Source organism: Penaeus chinensis, chromosome 4 (assembly GCF_019202785.1).
Source record: "Penaeus chinensis breed Huanghai No. 1 chromosome 4, ASM1920278v2, whole genome shotgun sequence".
Taxonomy (NCBI): Eukaryota; Metazoa; Arthropoda; class Malacostraca; order Decapoda; family Penaeidae; genus Penaeus; species Penaeus chinensis.
Genome location: NC_061822.1, coordinates 17,332,953 through 17,355,452, shown reverse-complemented (window position 1 = coordinate 17,355,452; position 22,500 = coordinate 17,332,953). Strand labels below are relative to the sequence as shown.

The following is a 22,500-nucleotide window of genomic DNA, read 5'->3' as shown; positions in this document are numbered from 1 at the left end:
GGCACATCCGGGTATTGTTGCATCTCGTTTGTTTACATTAAGGCGCTATTTGAGGCGAGAAAGCTTTTTTTTATCTTTTTGTCTGTCTCTTCTTCTGATCCGGGGAATATTGCCTCAGGGCAGGTAGTGTTGGGTGTCGCGGAAGAGGGGAAGAGGGAGGGGAGAGAAGGAAGGTGGGAGGGGGAGGAAGGGCAGGTAAGTGGGGTGGGAGGGAGACAAGGGAAGAGGGAGGAGAGGGAGAGAAGGTGGATAGGGAGGAATGAAGAGAGGGAGAGAGTTGGTGGAGGGACATAGGGAAGGGAGTAAAGGAAAGAATGGTGAAGGAGGGAATGGAGAAAATTGGAGGGAAAGATACGGTAGAGGGAATGTCAGGAGGAGGGAAGGAGGAGGTGAGGAGATGAATGAAAAGAGGGATACAGGAATCTGAAAAACAATAGTACGAGGAGGGAAAGAGAGGGTAGTGAGGAGAAGCAGGAGGAGGAGGAGGAGGAGGAGGAGGAGGAGGAGGAGGAGGAGGAGGAGGAGGAGGAGGAGGAGGAGGAGGAGGAGGAGGAGGGATGATAAGAGATGAAATGAGATGCATGGTGAAGAAATTCCTCTTTTTTTTAGTAAATCGGATCCAGCGTTCTAATTCCAACGGGGAGGATATGGCTCTCGTATCGTTTTCGTTTCTCCACTCAGGAGAGGGACGGTCAGTCAGTCAGTCAGTCAATCGGTCGGCCAGTCAGCCGGTCACGCAGTCAGATCGACAGAGGAGCATACAAATCAGAGAATAAGAGATAAATGAAGGTGAATAGGAAAGTGAGTGAGAAAGTAAGAGAGAGAAAGAAAGTAAGAAAGAAAGAAAGAAAGAAAGAAAGAAAGAAAGAAAGAAAGAAAGAAAGAAAGAGACATGAGAGTGAGAGGTGGAGTCTGAGTGAATGGGAGGAGGTAGGTAGATGGAGCTGGTAGGGGGGGAGGGGGGGACAGATGGATGGAGGAGGCGGTGTACAGCACACCTGATAATAACGACTGTCTGGCGCCAACTGACTATATGAGACATGGGGGATGGGGGGAAGTGGGAGCGGTTGGGGGGGGGGGTAGACAATACGGGAAGGGGGGAGGAGGTACACGTTGGATAATCGCACCTCGACCTTTGTGCGTACGTGGATTAAGGGGAACGAATAGAAGAGACAACGGGAATGGAAGAGAAACAAAAGAAATGAAGAAAAGAGACAACGAAAATGAAGAAAAGAGACAGAGAGATAGACACACAAACGAACAGGAAGACAGATAGATAGAGAAGGAAAAGCGAGTACACACACAATTTCCATTCCCTCCTCCTCCTTCTTCATCTTTTTATCCTATTTCTCGTTTGGTTTCCGCTCTATGCCTTGAAGTGCAGCGAGCGCTTTTGTGCTCGATTTAGCGGTTGGATATAAAAGTCCGGAATAGCGGCAGATGACGTCACTGTGAACGTTTGTTTGTTATGATGAAAACTGACGCGCCGGTTGTTCGATGGCGCTCAATCGGGCGAATTCTGGAACTGATACAAGGCGAAGGATTGGAGTATCATTCAGAAGGAGGGAGGAAGAGGAGGGGAGGGTGGGGTTGGAGAGGAGGGAGGAGGGAGGGAGGGAGAGAGAGAGGGGGAAGAGAGGGAAGGGAGGGAGAGAGAAAGAGGAGGAGGAGGAGGAGGAGGAGGAGGAGGAGGAGGAGGAGGAGGAGGAGGAGGAGGAGGAGGAGGAGGAGGAGGAGGAGGAGGAGGAGGGAAGGAGGGAAGGAGGGAGGTAGGGAGGGAAAGAGGAGAGGAAGATGATGTGTGTGTGTGTGTGTGTATCTGTGTGTGTGCGTGCGCGTGCGCGTGCGTGTATATTTGTGTGTGTGAGCAAGTGCATGTATGTGTGCTTGCATGCGGCCAAACGAGGCCTCCAAACAGCTACAAAAAAAGGAAAATCACCCAGATCGAACTCGATAAATTTCCGCGACGACATTCGCGACATAATCCCATTCGGGCCGTGCCTATGGGTACTGTTCCGTATGCCTGTTATTGCCACATCAATCACGAGGCGGAACGTGATCTGGCGACGTTATTGGGTCATTGTGGACGGAGATACGTAACTTGAAGGAGATTGATGGCGATAGGGAAGCGGCAGTTGGCAAGTGCGAAGTGTGACGTGGCCGATCACACGTCAACGCTTCTTGTCCTTTCGAGAAAAAATGTGAGTGAAGTGACGGATCGACGACGTTAATATGTGAGGGATTATAAGTATTATCGCGTGTGTTATTTCCTCTTCTTCTCCTTTTTCATCTTCCTCATCTATATCCTCTTCCTCATCTACTTTTTCTTCTTCCTTTTCCTTCTCTTCTTCTTTGTCTTCTTCCTTTTCCTCCTCTTCCCTTTCTTCCTCTTCTTCCCCTCTTCCTTTCAATCATCTTCTTCCTCCTGTTCTTGTTCCTCCTTTTTTTTTAACGTGATATATCGAGGTATTGGCAGCATCGTCGATCAAGCTGCACGAACACTTAAGAAAAAAGGGAATTAATAAAAACAAAAATCAATAATCATAATCCTTCATTTATCATATTTTATTTTGTTTCATCCACAAGAAGCGGAAATGCCCCCTCCCTTCCCCTCCCTCGTCTCTTCCCTCCCCGTCCCTCACCCCCATCTTCGGCCTCCTCCTCTCCTCCTCTCTGTCCCTCATCCCCAACATCTTAACCCCTCCTTCACCATATCCCCTATCCCACTCCCTCCCTCCTTCCCACCACCCTATACCCTCTCCCTCTTCCCTCCACCCTACCGCCCTCTCCCTCTCCCCTCCTTCCTTCTCTCTACCCCCTTCTCCCTCTTCCCCTCTCCCCTAACCCTCTTCTCTCCTTCCTTCTACCCCCACCCCTCCCCTCTTCTTCCCACCACCCTACCTCCCTCTCCCTCATCCACCCAACTCCACCCCACCCCACTCCCCTGCCCCTCCCTCACCCCCACCCCACCCCGACACTGTAAATCAGCATCATTGAGGCGGCCTTATGATTGGCGCCAGTGAGATTTCAGATCTGTTTATATCTGACACATTAAATCGCATACGGGGGGAGGGTGGGGGTTAGAGATAAGGGGGGAGGGGGGGGGGCGTAAGGGGTAAGGGGAGGCTGGAGAATCGCATTTTCTGGAGGTTTATCTCTGGTTTTTTTGTGTATCATTTTATTTTGATTTCGTTGATGTTCGTTATCGATAGAAACAAAATTAAATTGGGAAATAAAAGTTCAAGCGAAGTGAGAAGCCGAAGGGAGGAAGTTAGCGGTGTTTCTGTTTCTGTTCGTTTGTTTTGATTGGTGTTTATTATTATTATTTTTATCATTATTATTGTCGTTATTATTGTTATTATTATTATTATTATTATTATTATTATTATTATTATTATTATTATTATTATCATTCTCGTTATTAATGTTATTATTATAATTATTATTATTGTTATTATTAGTGTTATTATTATTAGTAGTAGTAGCATTGTTATTAGTATTATTATTATATTATTATTTCAGATGTTTATTATTTGTTTTTCTCTGTTTTTGTTCTTATCCTTTCTAATGTTTTTTTCCTCCTCTTCCCCCTCCTTGTACCTCCATCCTCAATTATTCTGCGTTTCTTCCCTCCCCTTCCCTTCCCTCCCAACACCCTCCCTTCCTCTCCCTTCCCTCCCCATACCCTCCCATCCTCTCCTTTACCTTCATCCTCCCTTACTCCCCCTCCCCCCTCCCTTCCCCCTCCCTCCCTCCTCCCCCATCCAGTGACCTTAATAAAGGCCGCATCGCGCGAACCCAAGACGCGACGACGGAGAGAGAGCGCGCGCGCGAGAGAGAGAGAGAGAGAGAGAGAGAGAGAGAGAGAGAGAGAGAGAGAGAGAGAGAGAGAGAGAGAGAGAGAGAGAGAGAGAGAGAGAGAGGGACAGACAGACAGACAGACAGACAGACAGACAGACAGACAGACAGACAGACAGACAGACAGACAGACAGACAGACAGACAGACAGACAGACAGACAGACTGACGGACTGACGGACTGACGGACTGACGGACTGACGGACTGACAGACTGACAGACGACAGACAGACACAAACAGAGACGGAGACACACAGACATAAACCAACAAACAAACAAACGCAAAAGACTAAAGAACAACAAACAGACCAACAAACAAACACAAAAGACTAAAGAACAACAAACAGACAAACAAACCTATCGAAAGAGACCGATATTGAGAACAGACAGACGGCAATAACAGAAAAAAGAGAGGGAAGGAAATGAATAAAGACCGATAGAGACGGCGCGACGGGGGAGTAATACCTCAGGAATACTTAGCTCCCGAGCAAGGCGTCCAGCATGTCGAGTGGCGGCGCCTACGTCATCGCGACCATCTACTCTTATGCATGATCGTCTCGCGAGGTGGGGTGAGGGAGAGGGAGAGAGGGAGAGGGTGACAAGGAGAGAGAGAGAGAGAGAGAGAGAGAGAGAGAGAGAGAGAGAGAGAGAGAGAGAGAGAGAGAGAGAGAGAGAGAGAGAGAGAGAGAGAAGGTAAGAGGGAGAGGGAATTTGATTTGATTTGACAAAAGCTTACATCTCAAAAGGTTGAGGTAACGTAATAAGTCTCTATGTGAGAGAGAGAGAGAGAGAGAGAGAGAGAGAGAGAGAGAGAGAGAGAGAGAGAGAGAGAGAGAGAGAGAGAGAGAGAGAGAGAGAGAGAGAGAGAGAGAGAGAGAGAGAAGGGAATAAGAGAATAAGAAAGAGAGGGAAGGGAGGGAGGGAAAACAAAGTGAAGTGAGGAGATCTCTATGCGTGTAGAAAGGCAGAGCAATCCATCTCTCACAGGTAGGATAAACCCCTGTAATGGTACACCAGCGGGAAGGTTGCTAGAATTGACTTAGTCATCCAAATATTGCAAGATAGTGTGGCTCACGTCCCGGGGGGAGGGGGCGAATGACGTGTGACGAGAGGCCGTCGCTCTCGCGGCCTGTGGGGACGCGACGTTCGAGATAACGTGTGCAGTATCGTGGGAACAACGTACCGAGTGCCGGTGGGTGAAGGGAGAGGCACTGGAGGCGGCCGCTTATTTGTATTTGTTGCGGTGGCCGGAGGCACGCCGTTTGTCTGTGTGGCGGCGCGCGACCGACGCTACGTCGCTCATCACGAGTGGCTGCAGCCGGCGGGTCCCCCCCCACGCCCCGCAGGCGAAGGGGCGCGTCCGAGGGCGAGAAAAAGGTAGCAGGTGTTGGTGGTGAGAGGCGGGTTATCGGGGTGACGGCCGGTATGTGTGTGCGTGTGCGAGTGTGTGTGTACGCCTCCGCCCCGCACACAGACTGACTCCGGCCCGAGGTCGCGGGCTGGCGCCCGACCGACCCTGCCCGGAGCCCACTCTCGCTGGGACCAGTCGGCGCCGCCGTTGCCCTCGGCTCACCGTGCGGGGATACTCACTCAGTCTGCACGTCGCCGGGGTCAGTGCGAGCTCCTTGGCCGGGGTCACCAGGGCCTGCCAAGAACACGTTGTGGCAGTTGGCTGGCGGCGTTGGTCTCGCTCGGAGCTTCCTCTTGTGCCTCGACGCGTGTGATGCGCGCTCCCCGAGGTGCCCGCCCGCGCGAGGATACTTGTGTCTTGTGCTCATTATACGTCTCCGCTGAAGGCTGTCAACACGTGTGTGTGTTGTGCGGTGCTGGTGGCGCCTCAGTCGGGATAGATCAACAGTGTGCGCTGTGTGTGATGTTCGTTCGGACTCGTGTGGCCGCGCTCTGACATCAGCATCCAAACACGTGGTGATCGCGGAGGTTTTAAACCCGCGGAGAATATTTATCGTGCAGTGTGAGCGAGGAGTGTTGCGCCCGAGGCCTACAGTGGCGCGCCTGTGGCATTATTATTATCGGAAGGTTGAAATAGTGATTGTGAAAACGAAGAAACGGTGGAGTGGAGGGCGGCGCTGGCTGGAGTCTGCCGCCATGGAGATCTTTGACTGCGTAGACTGCTTTCACGGGAGGCCGAGGCTCAGGGTTCGGGAGCCTCGCACGCCCAGTGGTAAATATCATTGGTATTCCTTCACGACTCCCTTAGACGGACGCATGCCTGCTTCCCCCCCTTCCTGCCCTGCCCACCCCGAATCCAATCATAGCTCCGTAGGTAGTGTAAATAGCTTTAGAGAGGGGGAAAATAGAGTGAGTAAGCCCGCGTGTGTGTGTGGGCGTTAGCATTCGAATTGGCAGGAGAGTTGAGGTCGTGTTTGTGTGAAGCGAAGGGGCACACACGAGCGGCGGGTTGGCTGGCAGGCTGTTGCGGTGCGGCAAGTGTGACGAAGGTGCCAGACTTTGGTGGGGCAGCGCCGACGTGCCCACTGCGTGCCCTTTGCTTACTCTGTCTCCCGACAACTTATTGCGCTCAGACTTTAGGCGTCGCTGCCCACACTTAGGGCACTTACACCCCCACCCTCCCCGCCTCTCCTTCCACTCTTCAGTCCTCCTTGCCCCCCCCCCCCCCTCTCCCACACTCTAATCCCCGCCACCTCTCCACTAGTCGACCTCCTCCTCCTCCTCCATCCCCTTCCTCACATCCATCCACCTTTCCTCCACCACTCAGCCTCCAACCTCCTCTTTCTCCCCCCTCCCCCTCCCCCCTTTTCACGGTTGTTCCTCCTTTGGCGACCTCCCCCATCCCCCCACTCACCCACTCCCCCTCGTCTCCTCCCTCCTTTCCTCATCCAACGTTCTCACTACGCTCATGCAACGAACAACGAATACGAAAAGCTACACGGAATGAAGAGGGGGAAGGATAGAGAATAGGATGATGGAAGTGAAAAGGGGAATATGGGAAAGAAGGAGAAGGGGAGGGGAGGCCGGAGTAGAGGTAGGGGTTGGATGACGGTTGGGAGAGGGAGGGGGGAAGGAAAGGTAGGGGTAGGGACGTGGGAGGGTGAGGCGGATGGCTAAGGAAGGGGAGGGAAAAGGAGGAGGATAGCTTGGGAGGGGGAAAGGGGAAGGGAAAGGATGGAGGCAGCGGGGCAGGGGGAGGGGGTAGGAGGACTCGGGTTACGGGAGGTCAGCAGTACGCGACATGACAGATCGAATGACCTTGCTCTTAAGTAGGGAAGGACGCGCGGCCTTTCCAAGATACCTCGTTTTTTTCTTCTTTCGCTCTCTCTCTCTCTCTCTCTCTCTCTCTCTCTCTCTCTCTCTCTCTCTCTCTCTCTCTCTCTCTCTCTCTCTCTCTCTCTCTCTCTCTCTCTCTCTCTCTCTCTCTCCCTCTCCCTCTCCCTCTCCCTCTCCCTCCTTCACTCTTCCTCTCCCTACTTCCCTCCCTCTCCATCTCCCTTACCCTCCCTCTCCCTCCTTCACTCTTCATCTCCCTTACCCTCCCTCTCCCTCCTTCACTCTTCATCTCCCTCTCCCTCTCCTTTCCTCTGTCTCCCTCCTTCACCATCCCTCTCCCTCTGTTTTACAAGCTAATTAATCGCTCATAGGAGTCGATAGCTAAGGTCGGCGGGTCCATGCCTGAAATCCGGGTCACTTCACGGCGGGCGACATTATTGCCCTACAGTAATAATAGTGATGGTTAGGGAGCATGCTTATAATAATAATGATGATGATTATGGGGCATGGGCATGATAATAATGATTAGTGGTTTTAATGATGGTTATGAGGATGATTATGATCGCATGAGTATAATGACAGTATTGGCAGTAGTTTATTTGTGATGATCGAAGTGATAACAAATTTGTGATGATGAAATTTCAGATACAGTTGACCTGAAAAAGAGGAATAAGGACGAGAACGATAATAATGATGATAATAAGGATAATGATAATAATGATGATGACAATGATGATGATAATGATAACAATTAAAATGATAATAACAGTGGTAATTACAACAACAATAATGTCAAAAAGCAGAGACAATAACAATGCTGAAAATAATAACAACAACTTTAACAATAATAATGATAAGTCCTTGTTGTTGAGCAAGTGACAAACATTAGTCAGCATGGGGAGGGGGAGGGGGGGAGGGGTTGACGGATAACTGTGTTATTGTCACATTTCTTGGGTGTGTTTATTTTTTCTTATTTTCTTTCCACGTCAGTTTTCACTGGTGATTGAAAGATTTTTTTCTTTCTTGAAGATTCGGGTGTAGTAAGAATAGTTGGGAAAATCTTTCGTGTATTTGTTTTGTATTATTGTGTTTATTATTTGGGAAGGTATGATGTCAGTTAAGGTGTCAGTCGTTTTTTTTTCCTTTCAGATCTATTTATGTTTAACAAGAGAAAAAATAATAAATCGTAGAATCGTTGCCATATACCGCCATTCGTGGGACACATCGGTACATTTTTTTGTTCTTTCACTCAGACGAAAAGATCCTTCATCTCCCTTTCTCCTTCTCTCCTTTTGTTCTCGTGCTTTGCTTTATGCTCTGTTGCCTCTTCTTCATCTCCGTCTCTGTCATAACAATGACTCTGTAAACGTGGCAGTGGCGACGACGGCCATAAATATGAGTTAAACTGGAGGGCTGACATTCGCTGCGACAGGAGACTTTTAACGCGGGGAGGTGGGCGGGAGGGGAGGGGGAAGGGGAGGGGGAGAGGTGGGGGAGGAGGAGGGGGAAGGATGGGAAGGGAAGGGGAGGGGTGCGGGGACGAAGGGGGAAGGATGGGAAGAAAGGGGAGGGAGAGGAGGGGGTAAGGGGAGGGGCATACGTATCCCGCTCCCTCCTTCTCTCCCTTTACCTCTTTCGTCATTTTCTGACTTACTGTTTGTTTCATTATCTTTCTTTGCTTTCATTTTGTGTTTCCTTCCGTCCCTCCATCTACATTTAAGTTTGGTTTCTCTCTCACTCCATTTTTCAATTAATTTTCTTTCATTCATTATGTCTTTCCTTCTTCTCTCTATCTATGGCTTATCTCTATTCTTCCTTCCTCCACCCCCTTTATCTTTCTTCATTTATTTCTTATTCTTTACCTCTCTCTCTCTCTCTCTCTCTCTCTCTCTCTCTCTCTCTCTCTCTCTCTCTCTCTCTCTCTCTCTCTCTCTCTCTCTCTCTCTCTCTCTCTTTCTCTCTCTCTCTTTCTCTCTCTCTCTCTCTCTCTCTCTCTCTCTCTCTCTCTCTCTCTCTCTCTCTCTCTCTCTCTCTCTCTCTCTCTCTCTCTCTCTCTCTCTCTCTCTCTCTCTCTTTCTTTCCCTCTCTCTTCCCCCCTGCATCCCTCATTCCACATTTCTCTCGTCTCCCCCCCCCCCCCCCCCCCCCCCGTGTAAAGTGGCTTGACAAGAATGATTTTCAGGTGAGGGACGTGGGGATGGGGGGGGGGGGGAGAAGGGGATAGAGAGGAGAAATAAAGTTAGCAGAAAAGGAAGAGGAAAAAGAGAAAGGGAGAAGGAAATATTACGAAAGTTTGAGAAAAGGGGGAAGTGGGGTAAGAGGAAAGGAGAATAAAGAAGAGGAGGAAAGGAGAAGGATAAAGAATAGGTAGAGAGCAAAAACAAAAAAAGTGAAAGTCAGAACGGGCATGAGAAACGGCAATAAACACGTTTAAAAGTGAACGAGATAAAGAGGATATGAAGAGAAGGCGCGGAGAGGACAGGACAGGACGTGAGGATCAGCCAGTTCACGGACGCCCGCCATTATTAAGAACTCGGTGGCGCCAACTTTTCCCCGCTAATAAATGTCGCCGCCGTGGTTTTGGCGGGAATTTCAAGCGGCGCGGGAATTGGCGTAATTGAAGGGATCATTATGATGATTGTTATTATTGTTTTTTTTTCGCTGGCTGTCTCCCGTATATCATTTTCTCTTTTCTCCGTTTTTATGTGTATCATTTCTTTATTTTATTTTGGTTTCTTTGTTAGCATGGTGGACTTTAAGCACTGGAGGATGTCGTAAAAGTGTCTTTGACTTGGGATATAAGAATATGTGTGTGTGTGTCAATATGTTATATAATTTATTTTTCACATCATATTGATCTTCAAAAATATCACTACTTGTATTAAGTTTAGTGCTAGGATTTAGCGCTTTTCCGCTCGACAACGTGATGGAAGCACCAGGAGGGAGATTTAGCGATGTCTGTCAGTTTCCTTCAGTCAGAATGATGGAGGAGAATTTAATTAGGTCAAGTGAGAGTCTCGATTTTCGTTCGCAACAAGGAATGACTCTGCTGTATGGGGAAAATATTTTGTCTCATATTTTCAGACATTTTTTATGCGTAATTTTAATGCATCTGGTTTTTTTTGTATAATTATATTGTCATTATAAAAGATAACCTCTTTTTCTCTCTCTTTCAGAATCCCCGCCTCCACCTTACAGGAGGTTTAGCAGTCGCGACCTCCTCAGACCAGAAGGTAAGAGGCTTGGGATTTTAACTTGGATTTTACCTCAGGAATTTACCTTGGGATTTTATCTTGGGATTTTACCAAGGAATTTTATCTCTGGATTTTGTTTTGGAATTTTATCTTTGGAATTTACCTTGGTATTGGATCTTAGGAACTTCACTAAGGGTGTTGCCTTGGAATTTTACCCTAGGAATTTACCTTGGAATTTTATCTTACCATTTTTGGGTGGGATTAATTTTTTTTGCTTTAGTCATTTTAGTCAACATTTATTTTCCCTTTTCATATTTTGAGATTTACGTTAGTTTTCACTTTAAAGCTTAATTGATTTTTTTGTTTACCTTCTTGTTTTATTTTAGCTTTATCTTTATCTTTAATTCCATCTTGAATTTTTATCTCATTTTTTTTTTTTTTTTTATCTTACTGTCTTACTGAGAAAATCATCTTAGGTCATTATAGATTATCATGTTTTTTCAATGCCGGTGATACTGTTATCTTTATTATCGTGATAATTGTAACTATCATCTTCATTTTTATCGTCCGTCGGTACTATTTTTAAACGAATAAAATAAGATAAATTACATAATGAACCTTTATATGTTATGCAGGAATTAATATACATTTTTTTCCTCTCTCCCTCTCCCTTTCCCTCCCTCCGTTTCTCTTATCTTTATTTTTTCTCTTTTTTTTTCTTCTTCTCTGCCTTCTTCCCTTCCTCCTCCTCCTCCTCCTCCTCCTCCTCCTCCTCCTCCTCCTTCTCCTCCTCCTCCTTCTCCTTCTCCTCCTCCTCCTCCTCTACCTCCTCCTCCTCCTCCTCCTCCTCCTCCTCCACCACTACCTCCTCCTCCTCCTCCTCCTCCTCCTCTACCTCCTCCTCCTCCTCCTCCTCCTCCTCCTCCTCCTCCTCCACCACTACCTCCTCCTCCTCCTCCTCCTCCTGCTTGTAGATGCCGCCCCCAGTGAAGACAGTCAGTGCCTGGTGGAGTCCCAGGAAACTGGCGGGACCCACGACTACGGGTCATATTCCACCCATGGACCCGGTAAGTAAACCGTTTTGTTGCATTTGTTATAATTCTTTTTTTTTGGCTTTCCGTTTTATTTGTATTTTTTTATATTTTTTCTCTGATTATGTGTGGTTTCCGTATTATATTTCTTTTATCTATTATCGTTTTTTTCTTCTTCTTTGATTAGGTGTTGTTTCCGTGATTTTTAGGAATAGTTGTTGGTGTTTTAAAAAATGTCGTCGTTGAATTTAGGGTTGTGACACACTGCTGTTGTGAGTGATGGTTGCTCTTTATTTCAGATTCAGGTATTTTTATATTTACCTTTTTCGTTCTCCTACATGTTTTTTTTTTTTTTTTTTTTTTTTTTTTTTTGCTTCTACTATTTAATCATCTTTATTCAGAGCGTAAATGTTATTCACAGTCGTCAACGTTTTTCATATCATTGGGGTCAGAACGTACGGAAATATTCACAATCGTCAACATTATTCATGTCATATGGACCAGAACGTAAACAAATTATTCATATCATGGGAGTCAAACAAAAAAATATATATATTCACATTTAACATAATTCATATAGGGATCCGAACGTAAAATATATTCATATCTTGGGGGTTAGAACGTAAAATATATATTCCCATTCGTCATCATAATTCATATTATAGGGGTACGAACGTAGAAATTATTGATATCATAGGGGCCAGAACGTATAAAAAATATTCCCATTCGTCAACGTAATTCATATAAGGATCCGAACGTAAAAACAAATCATATGGAGGTCAGAACGTAAAAATAATATTCCCATTCGTCAACATAATTCGTATCATAGGGGTCATAACGGGTCGCAGGGAGCATTATGTACGTGGACACATGAGATGGGCGCAGGCGGGCGTGTATGTCTGGCCGGCATGACGCCTGGGGGTCGACTGGCGTTCCTGCTGCGGATCACCTGGGTCTGGAGTCTCTCCTTTCCCCGCTCTCTCGGTTCACACTTTCGCTTCTTTTTGCCTCTCTTTCGCCTTTTTTCGCCTCTCTATCGCTTCTTCCTACCTCTCTTTCTGACTCTCGCTCTTTTTGACTCCTCCTTTTCCTTTCTTTCGCCCTGTTTGTTTTCCCGCTCTTTTCATTGATAAATGGAGGAGAGACAGACAGACAGACAGACAGACAGACAGACAGACAGACAGACAGACAGATAGACAGATAGACAGACAGACAGACAGACAGACAGACAGACAGACAGATGGGTGGGGGAGCAAGAGAGAAGAGAAGAGAAGAGAAAAGAAGAGAAGAAAAGAAAAGCGGAGAGAAGAGAGAGAGAAGGATAGAGAGAGAGAGGGGGGGGGGGGCCTAGATCTTCATTCTGACCTGCCAACTGAACTTATAATATTGCATCGCCGTCATGCAATCGCGTTCAATTGAGAGTGATGGGAGGGAGATCAGTTTAGCTTTTATGTGACATCAAGGTAAGTGAGTGAGAAGGGAAGGCAGTTGCTGCTGTCGAAATTGTACTCTGCAGGGAGGGAGGGAGGGAGGGAGGGAGGGAGGGAGGGAGGGAGGGAGGGAGGGAGGGAGGGAGGGAGGGAGGGAGAGAGGGTACTCAGGATAGGGAAGAGTGAGGGCTAGATGAGGGGGTGTTATTCTAAGGGAGAGGAGGGGAGGGGAGGGAACATTATGTAAGAGAGAGGAGGGAGGGATAGTGTCATGGAGGGTTGAGGAGAATAGAAAGACGGGGGGATATTCTCAAGAGGGGGGAGGGGGAGGGAGGAGAATGGGAGGGTACTAACATGGACGGGCGACAGGGAGACTGGGCTCCCACATGCGGATGCACTAAATCAAATATATGTGAAGTCTACTCTCGCGTGTGCGTGTTTTGTAACAGACCTCGTCACATAACGGAGTTTTGTTATATATAGAACAATTTATTGGCCTCTCTCGGTCAGCTTTCGCTTTCGCTCTCTCTCTCTCTCTCTCTCTCTCTCTCTCTCTCTCTCTCTCTCTCTCTCTCTCTCTCTCTCTCTCTCTCTCTCTCTCTCTCTCTCTCTCTCTCTCTCTCTCTCTCTCTCTCTCAATTCCTACTTTTCACCTCTAAATTCCCCGCCACAAGATCGAACAAAAACTTTGACAAACTCGCTTTCCAAACCCATCCCTGTCTCCCGCGACAGAAATGGAAGACTTGAAAAGGCAGACACAAATCGCTGACAAGGAGACTGAAATTTATGCATCTGGGAATCCGTTACAGACCCTTAGATTATTCGCACAAGAGAGAGGATAATGGCAGACCCGTGCATTATTCGCACAAGAGAGTGAATAATTCGAACAATGGGTGTTTTGAAGCACTTTAGTGGACCACTTTTTCGATCGAGAATGACATTACGAAGCATGTTTCGAACGGTTTACGAAGCGTGTTTGAGCACCATTGTAAGCAAAGTGTGACACCAGATAAATCAACAAGAAAGATAAAACAACGTGGAAACGAAACGAGAGGGAAGTGGGGAGACGAAGGAATAAAAAAAGCAAGAATGGGGGACAGAGTTAAACCAACGCGAAGGAATGAAAGCATGAACAGTATGAAGAGAAAAGAATGAAGATTGAAAAAGGCCCACCGTCTTCATGAAACCTCCCTCAGTCGGTCTCTCTCGTAGTTGCAGTCTGCTGATGGGATGATAAGATCTGTCGAGCCTAATCCAAGAAGGAGGAGAAGAAGGTGAAAAGGAATTCAGAAAGACTACGAAGGAAGGAGACAGCGGAACGTCGACTCCTGCGATCCCGGGCATGACGCAACCGCCATGAGTACTTTTCCTTCGGGAGAACAGACGACGGCACTCGCGTCGTCGGTCTTACCTTTTAATGAACCAACGACCACTTAAGGGGGCCACTTCACGCGCCGCCCAATCACGGCCTCGGAAGGGATAGCTGCATTGGCCAATCGCCCGTCGTGCAGGGAGGGGGGCGGACGGGAGGGGAAGGGAGGAGGGGGCCCTTAGAGACAAGACAGTAGTAGTAGCAACGGGCGTGAGATGTGGGCGGCGGCGTGAGCGTGGGCGTCGACGTTTCTTGATCCATCCTTTTCTGAATCACAGGAGAGGTTTTACGCTCGAAATATCCGCATTCTCTCCGCGTGAGGGTTTATTTTCCTTCTTCAAGATGGAAGGCGCCTGGCGGGGAAGCGGCCCTCACGACTGGCGGACGCGGGTCGGCCTCCTCCTGCGCTCGCTTGCTTGCCGCCTTGCCTGTGGAGTGAGGCATTGCCTGCTTTAGTACCTTGCACTGTTTCCTGGCTCTCTACATTGCTTATCTTATCTTGCTTTGTTGTTTATCACCTTCCTTGCTGCCTTGCCTCCTTCCATATTTGATGGATTGCCTTTTTCGTTTATTACCTTCCGTGTTCGCTTCCTTGCTTGCTATTCTTGCCTTCATTTCTTCAGTGGCGTAAAGTCAATGAAAAGGGAAGATGAAAAGAAAAAAATAACCCCTGCGAGAATCGGACCTTCACGTTTGATGCGAAGAATCGGGAACATTGGCGAGTAAAGAAGCAAGGGAAGAGGGAATAAGTAGAGAGAACGAGAAGATAGATTAGGGAAAATGGGGGATAGGAGAGACAGACAGACAGACAGACAGACAGACAGACAGACAGACAGACAGACAGACAGACACAGAGAATAACAAGACGGTAGATTGGAAGATTGAATAGACGGAGGATAGAACAGGATAGAAGAGCGAGAGAGAGGAGGGGTGTGGCTGGCAGGCGTGTAAATGAGGGGGGTCGGGTGTCACCCAGAGACTGACCAGGACGCCGTGTTTACCTCCAGAAAAAGCTAGCCGAGGGAGCGCGTTTACTGCCTTGCTGTGTCTAGGCGTTTCTCAGAAGGAACCTTGCTTCTTGCGACCTTCTTTTTATTGTCTATTTTTGTTTGTGTCTGTTTTATGTGTGTTTATATCTGTTTGTCTGTGTTTGTCGCTATCGGGAAGTTTGTTTTTGTCTGTCTCTGTCGGAAAGTCTCTCTCTCTCTCTCTCTCTCTCTCTCTCTCTCTCTCTCTCTCTCTCTCTCTCTCTCTCTCTCTCTCTCTCTCTCTCTCTCTCTCTCTCTTTCTCTCTCTCTCTCTTTCTCTCACTCCTTCTCTCACTCTCTCTGTGTCTCTCTCTATCTCATTTTTTTTTTTTTTTTTTTGGGGGGGGGGCATCATGGAAAGAGATACTAAATATGTCGTCGTGAGACTTAAACGTATTTCCAATATCCGTGCGATTTCTCTGTTTCTGTGTGCGTCTACGTATACGTGTGTGTGTGTAGGTACACATGTGCCTGTTTGTATATATGTAGTGTGTGTACAGTATCAAATTGCATCCGTATCCGTCGGTAGAAGCAAAAGTTCGCCAGTGTTTGTTTGCTAGCACTGACCCGGCTGCTGTTTCTGTGCTTAGGGTAAAGTCAGTCAGGGAAGTTTTTTTCTTTTTTTTTTCTTCTTGGCTTTTTTTCGGGGGGGGGGGGGGGGTCGGGTTATCGTAAGCTCTTAGTTCGATCGTTTGGAGTGTTTAGAGAGAGCGAGAGAAAGAAAAAGAATGAGAGAGAGAGAGAGAGAGAAAGCGAAAGCGAGAGAAAGGAGAGAGCAAGAGAACACAACACACCCATTAGATAAATATGCATCACAAGACGGAGCGCTCGATTACACTGAACTATAAACCCTAATTGAATCATAATACGACTGTCAGGAGGGGGGGGGGGGGGCGAAGGAAACCACGTGACTCCCTCATCCACCAGCGAGCGACGCATGTTAATAATCGGCGCTTTTAACACCTCTTGTCAATCGTGGGAAAGACCTGCCTCTTGGCGCCCAGATGCTCTTCCGAGAAAATTCGATCGGCCTTTGCTTTGGATTCAAACCTTTCATCTTTTGTCTCTGGGAGGTCTTTTTCTTGTCCTTCTTCTTCAACTGTTTCTTCTCCTCTTCCTCCTCGAAACTCCTCCTTCTCCTCCTCCTCCTCCTTCTCCTCCTCCTCTTCCTCCTCCTCCTCGAAACTTTCCCTCCTACGCTTCCTCCTCCTCTTTATCTTCGCTTCCCTCCTCTGACATCTCTTTTCTCTATTTTCTTTATATTTACTTTTCATCTTTCTCTCTCTCTCTCTTTCTTTATTATTATTATTATTATTATTATTATTGTTATTATTATTATTATTGTTATTGTTATTATTATTGTCATTGATGTCATTGTTATTATTATTATTATTTTATTATTATTATTATTGTTATTATCGTTGCTGTTATTATTATTATTATTATTATTATTATTATTATTATTATTGTTATTATCTTAATTATTATTATTATTGTTATGATAATTATAACAAAAATTATAATGATTAATACTTTTTTATTTTATTACTATTAAAATTTGTTTTTTGCGAGACACTGGTGTGGCTGACGAGACTGAGGGTGATGGCAATGGCGGTCGTGTCCATTGTTGCAATTGCATGTTCCTGCAACTCCTGACATTTCCCAGGAAGCGTTGCACATGCCATAGTTGTCGGGGGTCTTTGTTTAAGGGAAGTCTTTGAGGTGGTTCAACAAAGATAAGGAAAAAAAAAAAAAAAAAAGGGGGGGGGGGGAAATCTCGAGTTGCATTTTCTTTTCTTTTTTTTCCCCATTTTCCTTTTTTTTTTACTTTTACTTTTTTCGTTTTACTTTTTTTTTTCCGTTTTCGGAAAGATGGCGGGTATGCGCGGCTTGAGGAATGCATTTAATATTTGATTTCTTTTGTGTAAACTGGATGGATTGGGTTATGTAATAATAATTGAAGTCGATGTGTGTGTGTGTGTGTGTGTGTGGGAGTATGTGTGTGTGTGTGTGTGTGTGTGTGTGTGTGTGTGTGTGTGTGTGTGTGTGTGTGTGTGTGTGTGTTTATGTATGTATGTATGCATGCGCGCACACATAAGTTCCGTATAGGTTCATGTGTATGCAAGTTTCTTTGAAAATATTTCCGTGGCATGGCAATGAAAGGATCGGGGAGGTGGGGCTGTGTTAGTAGGGCGCATTAATAAATCTCAAACGGGCAACTTTCATGCGCCATGGGTAATAAAATTTCTGCGCAGACAGGGTACACACACACACACACACACACACACACACACACACACACACACACACACACAGAGAGAGAGAGAGAGAGAGAGAGAGAGAGAGAGAGAGAGAGAGAGAGAGAGAGAGAGAGAGAGAGAGAGAGAGAGAGCGAAACAGTCAGACATACAGACAGAGAGAGAGAGAGAGAGAAAGAGACTGCAGTTCTCGCCGTGTGTTTGTCTCCAGATCCGTGAATCTTTGTTAATGCAGTTTGGACACTGTCGAGTGGCCGCTGCATTACGAGGCCTTGTGTGTGGGGCCGTGTTGTCGGCTCCTGGGCGATCTGGATGTGAGGGAGGGAGAGGGAGAGGGAGGCAGAGAGGGAGAGGGAGGGGGAATGTGGAGAGAGGGAGTAGTATGGAAGGAGGGAGTTAGGACATGAAGGGGGAAGGTGGAATGGAAAGGGGGAGAAGAGGGAGGAGGAGGGAGAGGGAAGGAGAGATGTGGAATGGAGAGAGGGCGGGGTAGGGAGGGAAGGAGAGAGATGGAGGGGGGAAAGAGAGAGAGAGAGAGGGAGAGAGAATTTCCGAGTTCTTTCTAAGCAAGGTCTTTCATCCCCCTCCCCCTCTTGCCATTAGGCTCCTGCCAGACGCAAGAAGTCGAGGAGAAAAGTTCATCGTGCATATAAACTCCGACATGAGTCAACACTAATCATAAAAAGTAAGTAAGAAAGCAAGAGCGGGGAAAAAGCACACTCACGCCCAAGTCTCCCCGCATACAAATAAGCGGCGCCGACGTCAGCCCGAGGCCAAAGTCGGTATTATATAGTGGCCCTTTTTGCCGGCGTGATTGGCGTCAGGAGTGTCAGCTGGGTGGCGTCAGCGGGTCGGTGGTTAGTATGGCAGGAGTGAGGAATGTCGGCTGGCGCCAGGAGAGGGAGCTTGTTGTTTCATTCACGTAGGGGCGGCCGAGCGCTGGCGCCAGTCGTGGAGGGAGTCACGGCCCGCTGCCAGGCCGGGGCGGGCGCGGGCCGGCCGCGTGCGTCGCCCCGCGCCGCAGACGAGCTTGAGACGCTCGCGGCGCTGCTTGCTCGGACATACGAGTGCCTCGGAGTTTTTGGGGGGCTTTCAGTTTTTTAAAATAGTGGGTGAAAGTCACTGGGGTTTAAAAAAAGAAGTGACGCCCCACAATGACTTGAGCGAGCGGCAGGCGGCGAGTGCGGAGGGAAGCGAGTAAGCGAGCGCGCGGGTGAGTGGCATTCGGGGCGGCGAGCGCGAGCGTGTGACAGCCGTGGCGCCAGCGTTCGGGTGACGTGGTTGGCGCCAAAGTCAGCCTCGGCGACAGACAGGTAGCAGGAGGGGTCCGGGGGGAGGGTCAGGGGCGAGGCGCTGCCGGTGAGGCTCTCGGAGGATGGCGCTGTCCCGTCCCCGCCTGGACGTCGCCCGAGGCCTGCCGCTCCGCCGCCGCCGCCTCCGTCGTCGCCGCTGCCCGTAGTCAGACCTCCCGAGCGGCGTTACACTGTGCCAAGACCTGCCATCAATTTTATGGGGGCGGCGGCTATGGTGTGGCGACGGGCAGGGCGACGCCGGCAGCCTCCTTCCCCTCCCCCCCTACTCCCTTCCTCTTCTCAGTTCTGGCGCCGTACACCCTCCGTGCCCCCCCCCCAGCCCCCCCATTCTGGATCCCTTTGCCCTCGACCCCCTTTGAGGACCGGAGTTAATGGGGCGTGGGCGGCCGCCTCGCCGTGTACCCTCCTTCCATGTGGGCGTGTTTATGTGCGTGTGCTTATGGGATTGCGATTCCCGAAAAAGGGCCTTCATTAAATCCCGATCTCGCGGCGGGGTCCTGCTCTGAAGTGCCCCGGGCGCGCGCGGGCGTCAGCACCTGGCCTCGCCGCTGTGCCACGTCGGCGCCCCCTTCTTCCTCCCTTCTTCCTTCCTCCCTTCCCCTCTCCCTTTGACTTCTCCTTTTCCCCTCCTCTTCATCCATCTCTACTTCTATCGCATGTGAAATTAGCCGAAATATGTGTCACAACGCAATACCTCCCATGGCAAGTCATATCTATTTCGAGAGGACTTGTTGCCAAAATCACTCCAGAAATCCAAAAGTCATCGGAACGTAAAAGTTTATTCTTAGTTTGTTTACGTTTTCTCTTTTTTCTGCTTCTTCTTCTTTTTTTATTTCTTCTTTTTTTTTCTGACCCGCTGACCCGCTCGCTACTGTCGCGTCGGCATCCCAGGGACGCTCGGCTCTAATGACTGTTGTGATGGATGGGGACGGCGAAGAGGGGAAAGGATGGGGCGGAAGAAGGAATAAAAGGGGAAGATTAGAATGGGAAGAGAAAGAGAGGAGAGGATGGGGAGGAAGAGAGAAAGGGGAAAGGGACGAGAGTGGAAAGAAAGAGGAGAGAAATAGGGGAAGGGTGGGGAGGAAGAGGAAAGGAACGAGAATGGGAAGAGAAAGAGGGAAAAGATTGGGAAGGAAGAGGAGAGAAAGGAGAAATGGACTAGAATGAAAAGCGAGAGAGGGGAAAGAAGAATGAAAAGGGAAGAGGGCAGGGATTGAAGAATGCAAGGAGGGAAAAGAAAAAAAAAAACAATGAAAAGGAGAAGCGGAAAAGAAAGATAAAGAGTAACCAGAAAGAAAGACAGGAGAACAAGATTTAAAGGGTGAAGGGAAGGGAGTGAAAAAGGAAGCAAGGAAAGGAAAACGGAAGAAAGGAAAGTGGGGGGGGGGGGGAGAAGAAAGGGAATGGGAGGGGAGAGAGAAGGAATTGATGGGACAGAGGGGATGGAGAGGGGGGGTCGAAGGCAGGAAGAGCCCCCCACTTCACCCCCCACCCCCCGGTCGCGGCGGTGACGTGAACGACGGTTGGCGACGTGGAGTCATCTGACCGTGACGCCAGGCGCCAGCATCGCTCCCCGATTACGCCTTCTCGCCCTCCCCTCCCCCCAGACCCCCCTTATCTCTCAGTCCTACTCCTCTCCTTCCTCTCCCTCCCCCTCCCCCCCCCACACTCCCTTATCCCTCACTCCTTCCCCTCTCTCTTTCCTTCCTCCCCATCTTCCCTCCCCCTTACTTCCCCCATCACCCTTCCCCCCCTTTCCTCCCTCCTTACCTTCCCTATCACCCCTCCCCTATCTCTCCCTCTTTCCCTTTCTCTCTCCTTTATCCACGTCTCTCATACACTTCCTCTCCCTCCACTTCCTCCTCCCAGAGTTCCTCGCTGCCAGTCTACAGTCGCGTAGAAACTTTCATATCTCTGGTATCTCTGTCTTCCTAACTTCTTATTCTTCATTTTCTTAGTTTACCCTTCCATCTCTGACTTCTTTTTTCCCTCTTTCCTCTGCTTGTCCCTCTCTTTCTCCACCTTTTCCCCCTCTTTCTTCCTCTTGTTTCTCTTTTCCCCTCCTTTTCCCCACTTTCTCCCCGCTTTCATTCCCTCTTCTTCCCTTCTTCTTTCTAGTGTCTCCCCTCTTTCCTCCCTCTTTCTCCCTCCCCCTTTCCCCCTCTTTTACCCCCTCTTTCCTTCCTTTCCCTCCCTCCTTTCTCCCCCCTCCCCTCCCCCTTTCCCCCCCCCCCCCCCCGATCAGTCTGTGTTATTGAGGCAAGAGGGTCGTCCCATGGCGCGGAGACTTTTTGTCCGAATCTGCAGATAATAGCTTCCTCTCCAGGAAATAAGGCGCCGTATTTCTTTTTCTCATTATAGTTTTTCGTCATCTTTTCATATTTGTTTATTCATTCGTTTGTTTTTTTTTTTTTTTTTTTATTTTTTTTATTTTTTTTTTTTAGGTTTTAGCGTTTTAAGGTTGTGGGTGTTCGTGTGTGCAGTCTGACTTATTCTTTTTTTATTACTATTTTTGGGTCTTGTTCGGGATTTTTATCTACCTTGTTTTTATTATTAATTTCCCTAATTTTTATCAAGGGGTATTTGTGAGCATTTTTTTTCCTTTTTACCTATAGCAACGTCAACCAACCAACGTTTTATTTTATAGATATTTCTTCTTCCCCTCCCCCCATTGTCTTATCCTTTTCATCTTATTTTCTTCCTATGTTTATTTGTTTATTTATTTATTTATTTTTACCACTTGCCTGACTGTCGCTCTCGCCGCCTCCCGATGGCGCATCCCGAGCTTCCTTTGCATCGAGGGAACTTCCGGCTGATGGACACGAGGTTAAAGGAATAATTAACTCCTTTCGAGTGAGGTCGCCTTTGCCCTCGTGTGAGTGGCGAGTCTGTCTGTCTGTCTGTATGTCTGCCGCCTCTCCTTAACCCTTATCATCGTGGGAGACTTCCTTCCTGTCTGTCTTGTCTGCCTCTCGGCTCATTTGTCTGTCTGTCTGTCTCTTTTGGCCACTTTGACTTTATCATCTTCCTGTATGACTCTCTCTCTCTCTCTCTCTCTCTCTCTCTCTCTCTCTCTCTCTCTCTCTCTCTCTCTCTCTCTCTCTCTCTCTCTCTCTCTCTCTCTCTCTCTCTCTCTTTCTCTCTCGCGTCCACTTAGACCTTATCTTACGAGACTTCTTCCCGCACGTCTGTCCGTCCGTCCGTCCGTCCGTCCGTTCGTGCGCGTGTCTCCCCGCGACTTCCTCTCAACTCCCACTCGAGGAAGTGTTGATGTTGCAACTGAAGAGGCCAGAATTAATCATGGGCGATCCAACCGACGTGAAATCCTGCCGCCATCGCTGCCGCCGCCGCCGACGACGACGTCCGCTGGGAAGAAGGGCTTTCTCTTGTCCCTGCGCCTGGCCCCTTGATCCTTTCATTCGGGGCTCTTCCTCCCTCTCTCTCTCTCTCTCTCTCTCTCTCTCTCTCTATATATATATATATATATATATATATATATATATATATCTTTCTTTTTCTTATTTTCCTGCTTTCTTTCTTTTCCATTCCCTTCTTCCTCTCTCGCATCTTCTTATTATACTCTTTCCTCCTCCCTCTCCTTCTGTTCTCCCCCCTCCCTCTCTTCTCTCATCTTTCCCCCTTCCTACCCCCTATCCCCTACTTTCTCTCATCCTACCCTCTCCTTCCACTCACCCCCCCCCCCCCTCTGCCGTGGGTGGGCCGCCGCCACGGATCAACAAGACAGTTACAGTCACTTACGAGTGCACAACA

At 48.2% G+C, this 22,500-nt stretch overlaps 1 protein-coding gene across 1 annotated transcript in view; it reads left to right on the top strand.

Moving 5' to 3' along the window:
• LOC125025137 (mothers against decapentaplegic homolog 6-like) overlaps positions 1 to 22,500 on the top strand; it is a 73,582-nt gene that overhangs the window by 26,654 nt on the left and 24,428 nt on the right. The window contains exons 2-3 of the mRNA XM_047613090.1: positions 10,280 to 10,336; positions 11,272 to 11,364. Coding sequence (XP_047469046.1) covers positions 10,280 to 10,336; positions 11,272 to 11,364 — 150 coding nt within the window. The remainder of the gene's footprint in view (positions 1 to 10,279; positions 10,337 to 11,271; positions 11,365 to 22,500) is intronic.